The 14014-nt window shown below is 64.1% G+C and overlaps 1 protein-coding gene across 1 annotated transcript; it reads right to left on the reverse strand.

Annotated features, from left to right (window-relative positions):
• Positions 1-590: 590 nt before the first annotated feature.
• Positions 591-11213, reverse strand: CLIP3 (CAP-Gly domain containing linker protein 3). Its single transcript, XM_074165185.1, has 13 exons — positions 11081-11213; positions 10196-10335; positions 9887-9980; positions 8926-9087; positions 8256-8374; positions 6910-7146; positions 6049-6184; positions 3290-3412; positions 2857-2985; positions 1884-2007; positions 1374-1438; positions 760-832; positions 591-645 (listed from the first exon to the last, which is right to left on the reverse strand). Exons 1-13 carry the CDS (start codon positions 11211-11213, stop codon positions 591-593), a joined length of 1590 nt encoding a protein of 529 aa, XP_074021286.1.
• Between the last annotated feature and the right edge of the window lie 2801 nt (positions 11214-14014).

Raw genomic sequence — 14014 nt, forward strand, 5'->3', positions numbered from 1 at the left:
AGAGAGATTCTGGGAGGGGGCCTGGAATCAATGCCCTGTAATGAATCAGTAGGTTCCAGAGTGAACAGCCCAATCGAAGGCGGGGGGGGGGGGGGGGGGCACTGGCTGCAACACCCCATCACTATCATCAATAGGTTCCAGGGTAAACAACCCAAAACGAGGTGAGGGGGGGGAGGGGGAGGGTCAGAGGGGCTGCCATCAGCTCAGCCCCACAAGGGTAATCAGTAGGTTCCAGAGTGAACAGCCCAAACAAGGAGTTGGGGGAGGCGGCCGGGGGGAGGGGGGGGGGCTGGGGGGGGACTCTGGGCTGGCGTCAGCCAACCCCCCATCGCTGTCATCAGTAGGTTCCAGGATGAACAGCCCAAAAGAGGGGGAGGGGGAGGGGGAGGGGGAGGGAGGGAGGGGCTCAACTCCCCTCCCACCTGGTCACTGTAATCAGTAGGTTCCAGAGTGAACGGCCCGGCGCAAGGTGGGGGAGGGGGGGAGGGGCGTCACATCACATCTCCCCGGGGGGGCGGGGGAAGGGACCAAGGCACTGGGTGGGGGAAGGGCGGTGGGGAGGGGAGGGGCCAGCGCGGCGGGGGGAGGGGTTAGGACTGCATCTCTGCCCGCAGCATCCAGGGGAACCAGCAGCAGAAGAGTAACCTGGGGACAGAGGGGAGAGTGTGGGCACAGGGGACACCCCGGGGGTGTCCCCACGTCCCTCTGTCTGTCCCCCGCCACCCCCGCCGGGGGGGGGGGGGGGTGTGTCCGTCCCACCTGGAGAAGGAGCTCTCTGAAGTGATGTCCTTCGGGGTCCGCACCGCCGGGAAGTTGCGCTTGGGCTGTGACACTGCGGGGACAGGGGGGGACATGGGAGGGGACGTGGGGGGACACGCATGGCGGGGACACGCAGTCACAGCACCCCCCACCCCTCCTGCTGACGGCCAGCCAATAGGGTGAAGGTTTCCCCATCCCGTTGGCCAATCAGTGGGTGGGGGAAGCCCCGGCGGCTCGCTGGCCAATCAGCAGAGGCCTGTGCCGTCCCCATTAGCCAGTCAGCACGGGGATATCCCACCCACTGACCAATCGGCTGCTCCGTGCCTTGCCAGCCAATCAGCAGCAAGCTCTCCTCCTGCTGCCCAATCAGCTGTGCCCCACCTGCCAGCCAATCAGCAGCTCCCTGCCCCACACGCCAGCCAATTGAGGGTCCCACCCAGCGCACCAGCAAATCAGCAGTGCCCCTCCCCACCCGCCAGCCAATCAGGAGTGCCCCTGCCTGCCAGCCAATAAGCAGCACCCTGCCCAACCCACCAGCCAATCGTGAGAGCCTCGCCCCACCCGCCAGCCAATCAGCAGCGCCCCACCCTGCCCACCAGCCAATCAGGACGCACCGGTCACCTGCTGCACCTTCTTCTCAGGGGCGCTGTCCCCCGGCTCCTCCCGGGGACCCCCGACCCTGGGGGGGTGGGATGTCACCAGGGGAGGGCATGGGGCAGAGACGCGCCCCCCGCCATGTCCCCAGTGTCCCCCCCTCTCCCCTCCCCGTCCCCCACGTCCCCTCCACACCCCCCCCGTCCCCTCCAATGTCCACCCCTCGCCCCATGTCCCCCCTCTCTGCATCCCGTGTCCCCCCATGTCCCCCCCGCCGTCCCCTCCCCATCCTCCAATGTCCCCCATCCTCGTGTCCCCTCTGCCCCCAATGTCCCCCCATCCCCGTGTCCCCTCTGCCCCCCCGTGTCCCCTCCCTGTGTCCCCCCAATGTCCCCCCCACACCCCCCTGTCCCTATGTGCCCCCAGTATCCACCCATCGCTGTGTCCCCATGTGTCCCCCCCTGCAGTGTCCCTGTGTCCCCCCCCCACGGTGTCTCCATGTCCCCCCCATACCCCCCCGTGTCCCCCACCTCTGCACGCGGGAGGGGGGGGCGAAGACACCGTGTTTGGGGGGGCAGGAGAAGTACCGCACCCCGAACACCGACCCATCGTGCTTCCCGCCGGCTGAGTCCAGCTCCACCCCAAACCAGTACCCTGGGGGGGACATGGGGGGCACAGGGGGGGTCACATGGGGGGGTCACATGGGGGATGTCCCACGGGGGAGGGACATGGGGGGATGTCCCACGGGGATGGTCCCAGTGGAGGTCACATCCCATGGGGGTGTCTCAGCCCTTGGGGGGGTCCCGAGTTGGGGAACGTCCCAAAGGGAAGGGTCCCAAGGGGGGGGTCCCATGGGGGGGGTCCCCAGTGGAGGTCCCATGGGGGTGTCTCAGCCCTGGGGGGGTCCCAAGGGGAGGGATGTCCCATGGGGGAGGGTGCCGGGCGGGGGTCTCATCCCTGGGGGGAAGTCCCGTGGGGGTGATGTCCCATGGCGGGGTCCAAGAGGGAGAGATGTCCCATGGGGACGGTCCCAGTGGAGGTCCCATCCCATGGGGGGGGTGTCTCAGCCCTGGGGGGGATCCAAAGGAGGGAAGGTCTCATGGGGGGGGGCAAGGGGGGAGATGTCCCATGAGGGCGTGTCCCCGGGGGGTGATGTTCCATCAGGATGGTCTCACGGGGGGGGTCCCAAGGGGGAGAGGTGTCCCCTGGGGGGGAAGTCCCCTGGAGGGGGGTGTCCCCCGGAGGGTCCCAGTGGAGGTCCCACAGGGAGGTCCTGGCCCTGGGGAGGTCCCAAGGGGGGGATGACGTCCCGTGGGGGTGACCCGGCCCTGGGGAGGTCCAAACAGGGAAAGTGTCCCATGGGGAGGGTCCCAAGGGTGGGGGAGGTCCCATGGGGGGTCCCAGTGGAGGTCCCAGCCCAGGGGGGTCCCAACAGGGGGGGAAAATGTCCCACGGGGGGTCCCATGGGGGGTCTGTCCCGTGGGGGGGTGCTGGGGGTCTCACCGGGGGCGAAGTCGGTGCGCCCGTAGAACCGGGCCCGTCCTGGGCGCTGTCCGGCCACCAGCACCGCGTCCCCGGGGGCCACGCGCCGCCCCTCCCGGTCCAGCCAGGCCCCGCCCCTCTTCCGGGGGGCTGCGGGGGCGGGGTCAGGCCGTCCACGCCCACCTATGGCCACACCCACCCCCAACGGCACCGCCCCTGCCCCGCCCGGTCCGGCCACACCCAGGGTGGGGCCACGCAGACCCCGCCCCGATGAGCCGCCAGGGGTGGGGCCAGGTGGGACACGCCCCCTTCCCAGGCCCCACCCCTCCAGCCACCCCACCCTGCCAGGCCCCGCCCCCCGGCTCTGACCCCGCCCATCCCGGGCATCCAGGGCGGGACCCAGGCGTCCGGGGGGACCCAGGGGTGTGGGGGGGACCCAGGGGTCCGGCCGTACCTCTCTTGTCCTTGCGGGACTTGTGGGGGGCTCGGGCTGGGGGTCCTGGGGGGCTGTGGGGGGGGGACGGCGCCGGGGGCTGCTCTTCCGCCTTGGAGATCTTGGAGACGGAGGCGAAGACACCTGCGGGTGGGGGGCATCAGACCATTAGGGACCAGTACAGACCAGTACTGGCCATTATGGACCAGTACTGACCAGTACATACCAGTACCGACCAGTACATGCCAGTATCGACTAGTCCCGATCAGTACAGACCGGTACTGGCCATTATGGACCAGTACCGACCAGTACATACCAGTACCAACCAGTACATACCAGTACCGACCAGTACATGCCAGTATCGACTAGTCCCGATCAGTACAGACCGTACTGGTACTGGCCATTATGGACCAGTACCGACCAGTACATACCAGTACCGACCAGTACATGCCAGTATCGACTAGTCCCGATCAGTACAGACCGGTACTGGCCATTATGGACCAGTACCGACCAGTACATACCAGTACCAACCAGTACATACCAGTACCGACCAGTACATGCCAGTATCGACTAGTCCCGATCAGTACAGACCGTACTGGTACTGGCCATTATGGACCAGTACCGACCAGTACATACCAGTACCGACCAGTACATGCCAGTATCGACTAGTCCCGATCAGTACAGACCGGTACTGGCCATTATGGACCAGTACCGACCAGTACATACCAGTACCGACCAGTACATGCCAGTATCGACTAGTCCCGATCAGTACAGACCGGTACTGGCCATTATGGACCAGTACCGACCAGTACATACCAGTACCGACCAGTACATGCCAGTATCGACTAGTCCCGATCAGTACAGACCGGTACTGGCCATTATGGACCAGTACCGACCAGTACATACCAGTACCGACCAGTACATGCCAGTACCGACCAGTACATGCCAGTATCGACTAGTCCCGATCAGTACAGACCGGTACTGGCCATTATGGACGAGTACCGATCAGTACATACCAGTACCGACCAGTACATGCCAGTATTGACTAGTCCCGATCAGTACAGACCGGTACTGGCCATTATGGACCAGTACCGACCAGTACATACCAGTACCGACCAGTACATGCCAGTATCGACTAGTCCCGATCAGTACAGACCGGTACTGGCCATTATGGACCAGTACCGACCAGTACATACCAGTACCGACCAGTACATGCCAGTATCGACTAGTCCCGATCAGTACAGACCGGTACTGGCCATTATGGACCAGTACCGACCAGTACATACCAGTACCGACCAGTACATGCCAGTATCGACTAGTCCCGATCAGTACAGACCGGTACTGGCCATTATGGACCAGTACCGACCAGTACATACCAGTACCGACCAGTACATACCAGTATCGACTAGTCCCGATCAGTACAGACCAGTACTGGCCATTATGGACCAGTACCGACCAGTACATACCAGTACCGACCAGTACATGCCAGTACCGACCAGTACATGCCAGTATCGACTAGTCCCGATCAGTACAGACCGGTACTGGCCATTATGGACCAGTACCGACCAGTACATACCAGTACCGACCAGTACATGCCAGTATCGACTAGTCCCGATCAGTACAGACCGGTACTGGCCATTATGGACCAGTACCGACCAGTACATACCAGTACCGACCAGTACATGCCAGTATCGACTAGTCCCGATCAGTACAGACCGGTACTGGCCATTATGGACCAGTACCGACCAGTACATACCAGTACCGACCAGTACATGCCAGTATCGACTAGTCCCGATCAGTACAGACCGGTACTGGCCATTATGGACCAGTACCGACCAGTACATACCAGTACCGACCAGTACATGCCAGTACCGACCAGTACATGCCAGTATCGACTAGTCCCGATCAGTACAGACCGGTACTGGCCATTATGGACCAGTACCGACCAGTACATACCAGTATCGACTAGTCCCGATCAGTACAGACCGGTACTGGCCATTATGGACCAGTACCGACCAGTACATACCAGTACCGACCAGTACATGCCAGTATCGACTAGTCCCGATCAGTACAGACCGGTACTGGCCATTATGGACCAGTACCGACCAGTACATACCAGTACCGACCAGTACATGCCAGTACCGACCAGTACATGCCAGTATCGACTAGTCCCGATCAGTACAGACCGGTACTGGCCATTATGGACCAGTACCGACCAGTACATACCAGTATCGACTAGTCCCAATCAGTACAGACCAGTACTGGCCATTATGGACCAGTACCGACCAGTACATACCAGTACCGACCAGTACATGCCAGTACCGACCAGTACATGCCAGTATCGACTAGTCCCGATCAGTACAGACCGGTACTGGCCATTATGGACCAGTACCGACCAGTACATACCAGTACCGACCAGTACATGCCAGTATCGACTAGTCCCGATCAGTACAGACCGGTACTGGCCATTATGGACCAGTACCGACCAGTACATACCAGTACTGGCTATTACCACTCAGCACACCAACAATCCAGATGGACTGGCATGGACTTGGGTGCACCAGTACAAACCAGTATGGCCCAGTACACTCCAGTACAGCCCACTCAATCCCAGGGACACAACTGACACCCCCCGCCCCCACCGGCAGCCCCCCACCCCAGGGACCAGGCCTTCCCACCACCCCCACATGGACCCGGGGGTGCCCCCGAGGGACCCAGGTGTCTGCCCTCCCCCAGCCCCCCCGCCCCGGCTCCCCGCCAGGGTCCCCAGGGGTCCGTACCCTGCTTCGGGGGGCAGATGAAGTAGCGGACCCCCCCCACGCTGCCATCATTCTTGCCCTCCGGCTCGTCCAGCTCCACCCCCGCCCACTGCCCGCTGGCGAAGGCCGTGGTGCCGCAGAACCGCAGGGTCCCCACCTGGGGGACACACACACACACACACACGGCAGTCCTGGGTGTCCCCTGCACCCCAACCCCCCCCCCCCCGCACCCTAAACCCCCCCCCCATCCCCAAGGTCAAGGGTGCCCCACAGGTGGCTGCACTGGGGCTGGGTGCTGCTGGGCCCCTGCACCCCTGGAGCCCCCAGCCCCCCCAAAACCCCTCTATCTATCCCAAAACTCCATTATTCACCCCAAAACCCACTTTTCACCCCAGTGCCCCCCTGCGTTCTCACCCAGAGCACCCTGTGGTTGCAGGGGTGCTGTCTGCCCCCTGCTTGGGTGCTGTTGGGCTCCTGCACCCCTGGGTGCCCCCAGCCCCCCCAAAACATCTGTGCACCCCAAAACCCCTCTTTCTACCCCAAAACTCCATTATTCACCTCAAACCCCTCCTTTCACCCCAGTGCCCCCCATGCCCCCCCCTGCATCCCCACCCAGAGCACCCCATGGCTGCACAGGTGCTGCCTGCACCCCTGGGACTCCCGGATGCCCCAAACCCCTCTCTGCCCCCCAAAACCACCTCTGCGCACCCCGAAACTGCCTCTATGCACCCCAAAACCTCATTATTCACCCCAAACCCCTCCTTTCACCCCAGTGCCCCCCTGCATCCCCACCCAGAGCACCCCGCAGCTGCACCTTGGCTGCCTGCGCCCCGCATGGCGCTGCCGGGGTGCCGTCCCCCGTGTCCCCCCCGTGCCCCCCACCTTGCCGCTGTCGAGGCGGACGCGGTCGCCCAGCTGGAGGCCGAGGCAGAGCAGCATGAGGTTGCCGGGCAGGTTGTCGTAGTTGGGGAGGGTGACGCGGGGGAGGCTGCAGCTGAGGGGCACCGCGTCCAGCAGCAGCTGCCGAAGCTCCCGCGCCGCCAGCGCCGCCTCCGCCTTGTCCAGCGCCATGTCCGTGGGGTCCGGCACCACCTCGGCCGCCACCTGCCCCTTGCTGTTCTGTGGGGAGAGGGTTGGGGGGAGGGTTGGGGGGCACCCCGATATCCTGGGGGGGGCCCGCACAGCCTCCCCCCCGCCCCGACCCCCCCACACCCCCAATGGCTCTGACACCCCAATATCCCTCAGCACCCCGACACCCCTGGGAGGTCCGCGCAGCCCCCCCACCCCCGGACCCCCAGACCCCTCCGCACCCCCAATAGCTCTGACACCCCAATATCCCTCAGCACCCCCCAATCCATCCCTACACCCCCGAGACCCCCAACCCCTCCCAACCCCTTCCAGTACCCCTCAGTACCCCAGTACGATACCCCATTAGCCCCCCAAAACCCCAATCCCTCCCAATGCCCCTAACAGCCCTCAGTACCCCAATATCTCAATACTCCCCCAATATCCCAACCCCTCCCAGTACCCCCGTTACCCCAATCCCTCCCAACATACCCCAATACTCTCCAGTACCCCAGTCCCTCCCAGTACCCCCCAGTACTCCAATCCTCCCAATTTTCCTCAATCTCCCCAGTACCCCCCAGTAGCCCGATACCCCCAATCCCCCATGACACCCCCAATGCCCCCACCCCTCCCAGTTCTCTCTGTGCCCCCTAGTACCTCATTACCTCAGTGCCCCCCACTCCCTCCCAATAACCCCCAGTACCCCAATCCCTCCCAGTACACCCCAGTACCCCAATCCTCCCAATTTCCCTCAATCTCCCCAATCCCCCAACACCCCCTAATAGTCCCAGTACCTCAACCCCCCAAGTGCCCCCACCCCCTCCCAGTAACCCCCAGTACCCCGATCCCCACAATTTTCCTCCATCTCCCCAGTACCCCCCAGTACCCCGATCCCCCCAATTCCCCTCAATCTCCCCAGTACCCCCCAGTACTCCAACCCCCCTCAATCTCTCCAATACCCCCCAGTACCCAATGCCCCCAATCCTCCCCAATCTCCCCAATACCCCCCAGTACCCAATTCCCTCCAATCTAACACCCCCCAGTACCCCGATCCCCCCAATTCCCCTCAATCTCCCTAATGCCCCAATCCTCTCAACCCCTCTCCATGACACCCCGGTGCCCCCGCAGCCCCCTGTGCCCCCCCGGTGTCCCCCCCCCGGTACCCGGAGGGCAGGGTCGGCCCCGTGCTCCAGGAGGCAGCGCACGGCGCCCAGGCAGAGGTTGGAGGCCGCGATGTGCAGCGCCGTCCCATGGCTGAAGTCGCTGCAGGTCGAGTGCAGCACTGGGGGGGGGGGAAACTGAGGCACGGCACGGCCCCCCCCGGCATCCCGGCCCTATGGGGGTCCTGACCCGCAGTGGGGACACTGGTGTCCTGCCCCTGGGGACCCCAGCGTCCTTCCTTCCAGGGACCCCAGTGTCCTGTTCCCCCGGGGACCCCAATGTCCTCTCCCCAGGAGACCCCCGTGTCCTGCACCTAAGGGACCCCTGGTGTCCTTCAAGTGGAGATCCCAGTGTCCTGTCCCCAAGGACCCCAGTTTCCTGTTCTCAGGGGACCTCAATGTTCTGCATCCTGGTGACCCTGGTGTCCTTCAGCTGGGGACCCCAGTGTCCCGCTCCAGGGATCCCAATGTCCCTCCCCCCAGGGACCCCGAAGTCCTGCCCCCAGGGAACCCCAGTACCCTGTGCCCCTGTGGAGAACTCAACGTGCAGCCCCTGGGACCCCAATATCCTTCCCTCTGAGGACCCCAGTGTCCTTCCCTTGGGGACCCCAGTGTCTGTCCCCCCGGGGACCGCAGTGTCCCCTGCTGGGTGCCATGTCGGGGTGCCCCTCACCTCGGGGTGCTGCTGCCCTCAGGAGGGTGCGGATGAGCTCGGGGACGTCGAAGTAGGCGGCGTAATGGAGGGCGTTCATGTGGGTCCAGCGGCTGCGCAGCGTCACGTCCCCCCCCAGCGCCAGCAGCCGCGTCGAGAGGCGCACGGCCGCCGCCGGGTCCCCTGCAGCAGGGACAGCCCGTGTGGGGACGGGGATGTCACCCGGCGGCACCCGCCACGGGGACGGGGGACACCTGGGGGGCACTGGGACTGGGGACGGTGGGGACTTGGAGACACTGGGGATGTGGGGACAGTGGGACTGGAGACAGCGGGGACATGGGGACACTGGAGACGTGGGGATGTCAGGATTGGGAATGCTGAGGATGTGGGGACACTGGGGGTGCGGGGACGTCAGGAGTGGGGATGGTGGGGACATGGGGACACTGGGAATGTGGGGACACCGGGGCTGGGGATGTCAGTGACATGGGGACACTGCCACCGTGGAGACACTGGGACTGGGGACGTCAGGGGCATGGGGACATTGGGGATGTAGGGACAGTGGGGCTGGGCACATGGGGACACTGGGGATGTGGGGACATGGGGACAATGGGGATGTCAGGAATGGGGATGCTGGGGATGTGGGAACACTGGGGATGTGGGGACACGGGGACACTGGGGGTGTGGGGACACTGCCACCGCAGGAGCATTGGCACTGGGGACAGAGCCGGGGGACACTGCCATCGTGGGGAGATCACTGCTTGTGGGGACATGGGGGATGTGGGAATGGTGGGTCTGGGGATGTTGGGGACATGGGGGACTCTGCCACCATGGGGACACCGGGACTGGGGATGCTGGGGACATGGGGACACTGCCACCGTGGGCACACTGGGGACATGAGGACACTGCCACCGTGGGGATACCGGGACTGGGGGGCGCTGGAGATGTGGTGACCCTGGGGACACGGTGACACAGTGACACGCACCCACTCCGTGGGCGCCGGCCTTGCAGGCGTAGTGCAGCAGTGTCATGTCTGTCAGCCCGTCCCGGTCATTCACGTGGCACCCACGGCGCAGGATCTGCCCAGTACCACCAGTTACACACCAGCTCACACCAGTTAGCCCCCCAGTCACCCCCCCTGGGCTCCCAGTCACCCCCCAGTAACTCCCCCGGGGCGCCCAGTCACGTCCCCAGTGTTTCCAGTGACCTCCCAGAATCCTCCCATGGGCCCCCAGGCCTCCCCAGTTCCCTTCCCGGTGCTCCCAGTGACCTCCCAGTACCCTCACTGCCCCACCTCGTTGCCAATGACGTCGACGCTGTGCTGCACTTGGGGCACCCACTGGCGCAGGATGGCGAAGAGCTGGGGCACGGTGGTGCGGGGGTCCAGCAGGATCTCCCGGCACGCCGCGTCGTTCGGGTCGAAGAAGGTGAAGGCTGGGGGAGGACAAGGGGGAGGGGACACATCGGAGAGGGGATATGGGGGGGGGGGACGACACAGGGGGGACACAAGGGGCGTGGAGGGAGGGGCACCCCGTGGTGCACAACCCCATACCAGCCATCAGAGAATCCCCACTTGGGGCCCCAGAGCTCACCCCACGGGGGTCCCTTGCCATGGGGGGAGTCTCTGTGACAAAGGGGGGGGTCTCTGTCCCCCATGAGGGGGTGTCACTGTCCCCAAAGCAGGGGGGCGGCACCCAGCAGTGCACAGCCCCATAGCAGCCATTGGAGAATCCCCGGAATTCCCACTCGGGACGGTCCCAGATGTGTGCCTTATTTGGGGGGGGGGGCGGTCCCTCTCCCCATGGGGGGGTCCCCTGGGGAGAGTCCCTGTCCCCAGAGGTGGGGGATCAGGTCCCCCACATTGCTCATCCCCATAGTAGCCACCAGAGAATCCCCACTTGGGTGTCCCCCAACCCAGCCCCCCCCCCCCCAGCTTTTCTGGGAGGGGTGTTCCTGTCCCCAGGGGGTCCCCGGTGCTCTTGGGGGGGGTCTGTCCTCAAATGGGGGGGTCCCTCTGCTACAGAGGTGTGGGGACGCCCCTGGGGTGTCCAACCCCGTATCGGCCACCAGGAAATCCCCGCTGGGCTCGTCCCCGGGGCTGGGGGTCCCCGGGGGGGGGCAGGAGGTGCCGGGGGCGGGGGGGTCGTGGTGCCGGGGGGGGGCCGGGGGCGGGTCTCACCGTAGTCCTTGGGCAGGGGCGCGGGGGCGGCGGGGTGCACCACTGGCTTCTTGCGGCGCTCCGGGGCCGGGCTGGGGGGGTCGGGGGGCGGCGCTCCCCCCGCAGGGGGGTCCCCCCCGCGCTCCTGCGTCATGGTGGTGCCTGAGGGGAGGGGTGTCAGCGGGAAGGGGGGGGCACTGGGGGCGGCCACCTCCCCCCCCCCTCCACCTGCACCATAGTGGGGGCAGGGGAGTATTGGGGGGGGGGGGGAAGGCGGGAATGGGGGAGGCTGGGGAGGGGGGGGATGGGATATTGGGATGGGGATGGGAGTACTGGGATAGAGATACTGGGATGGGGATGGGATACGGATACTGGGATGGGAGTACTGGTGTGGGCATACTGCGATGGGGATATCGGGATGGGAATACTAAAATGGGAATACTGGGATGCAGATGGGAATACTGGGACAGGGATACTGGGATGGGAGTACAGGGATGGGGATAGGATACAGACACTGGGATGGGAGTACTGGTGTGGGCATACTGGGATGGGGATATTGGGATGAGAATACTAAAATGGGAATATTGGGATGCAGATGGGAATACTGGGACAGGGATACTGGGATGGGAGTACAGGGATGGGATACTGGGGATGACATACTGGGATGGGGGTGGGAGTACTGGGATAGGGATACTGGAATGCGGATGGGAGTATTGGGATGGAGATACTAGGAGTACTGGGATGCAGATACTGGGAGTACTGGGACAGGGATACTGGGATGGGGCTACCAGGATGGGGATACCGGGATGGGATACTGGGATGGGGATGGGATGCTGGGATGGGGCTACTGGGATGGGAATGGGGCTACTGGGATGGGATACTGGGAAAGGGATGAGACACTGGGATGGGAGTACCGGGATAGGGATATGAGGATGGGTATGGGATACAGATACTGGGATGGGAGTACTGGTGTGGGCATACTGGGATGGGAATATTGGGATGGGAATACTAAAATGGGAATACTAAAATGGGAATATTGGGATGCAGATGGGAATACTGGGACAGGGATACTGGGATGGGAGTACAGGGATGGGGATGGGATACTGGGGATGACATACTGGGATGGGGATGGCAGTACTGGGATGGGCATACTGGGATGCAGATGGGAGTATTGGGATGGAGATACTGGGAGTACTGGGATGGATACTGGGATGGGGGTGGGGCTACTGGAATAGGGACACTGGAATGGGGATACTGGAGTGGGAATACTGGGATGGGAGTACTGGGATGGGATGGGGATACTGGGATGGGATACTGGGACAGGGATGGGGTGCTGGGATGGGGATACTGGGATGGGAATGGGGATACTGGGATGAGGCTACTGAGGTGGGATACTGGGACAGGGATGAGATACTGGGGTGGGGATGGGAGTACTGGGATAGGGATACTGGAATGGGATACTGGAATAGGGATACGGGGATAGGGATACTGGGATGGGTGTGGGAGTACTGATGTGAGAATACTGGGATGAGGCTGGGGGTACTGGGACAGAGATGCTGGGATAGGGATACTGGGATGTGGATTGGGGTACTGGGGATGGAATACTGGGATAGGGATAGGGGAAGGGGGTGCTGGGAGGGGATGCCGGGATAGGGATACGGGGATGGGGACCAGGATGCAGCTGGGCCCGAGGTACCGGGATGCGGATGGGGATGAGGTACCGGGATGGGGGCATCGGCGGCGGTGGGGAATGCGGAGGGGGACACCGGAGGGGACACGGAGGGGACACCGGAGGGGGCACCGCGCTGGGGGCCCGACCGGGGCTGGGGGCCGGGGTCGGGCCGGGCCCGAGGATGCTCCGGTGCCGGGATGGGGGTGGCGGCCGCGATGCGGGTCCGGGTGTGCGATGGGGAGGTCCCGGTGCCGGTCCCGGTGCCGGTCCCGTCCCGTCCCCTCGCCCCTGTCCCCCCCCCCCCCCCCCGGTACCTGCTGGGGACGCGGCCGGCGGGATGGGCGGGGCGCAGCGCGCATGCGCGGGCACTGGGGCGGGGGGCAAGGGGCGGGGCCAGGCGGGCAAGGGGCGGGGCCAAGAGGGGCGGGGGGGCTGCGAGCGGCCATAGGGGAGGGTGTATAGGGGCTATAGGGGGTGATGACCGACCATAGGGGAGGGTGTATAGGGGCTATAGGGAGTGATGAGCGGCTACGGGGGGGGGCTATAGGGGCTGCTGCAGGGGATGATGAGCTGCTATAGGGTCTATGGCTCTATAGGGGCTGCAGAGCAGCTATAGGGAACAACGCAGGATGATCAGCACTGAGGGGGATGCTGAGCAGCTATAGGTGGCTGTGGTGACTATAGGGGGGTCTATGGGAGCTGGTGCAGGGCTATGGGGAGCTATATGTGATGGGAGCTATAGGTGATGATGGGGAGCTATATGTGATGGGGAGCAGCCGCAAGAGCTGGAGATGGCCTCTAGGAGAAAGAGATGGCTGGAGAAGCGTTTGGGGGGGGGAGGGTATAGAGGAGCTGGAGAGCACCTATGGGGGCCTATAGGGGGTCAGCCAGGGCTGGGAACGGGCTATAGGGGACAGCAGCTGCCGAGGCTGGAAAGGGTCTATAGGGGGGCTGCGGAGGAACGGTGGAGGCTGGAGAGCAGCTATAGCTATAGGGGGACTATAGGGGGGCTATAGGGAGAACCTATAGGGAGAACCTATAGGTAGTGGGGAGAAGCCGTAAGATTTGGAGCTGGAAGAGGGCTCCAGGGGCTGGCGAGCGGCCATGGGGCATATGGAGGCTATAGGGGGCTACAGAGGCTGGAGACTGGCCATAGGGAGGGCTATAGGGGGCTGCAGGGGGGTACAGGGGCTCAGGGGTGGCTTTAGGAACCCATAGGGCCTGGGGGGAGGGAGGGGGGGTTACAGAGGGGCAGAGAGGCTGCAGGGATCTATGGGGCCATA

The sequence above is a fragment of the Numenius arquata genome, chromosome 35, assembly GCF_964106895.1.
Source record: "Numenius arquata chromosome 35, bNumArq3.hap1.1, whole genome shotgun sequence".
Taxonomy (NCBI): domain Eukaryota; kingdom Metazoa; phylum Chordata; class Aves; order Charadriiformes; family Scolopacidae; genus Numenius; species Numenius arquata.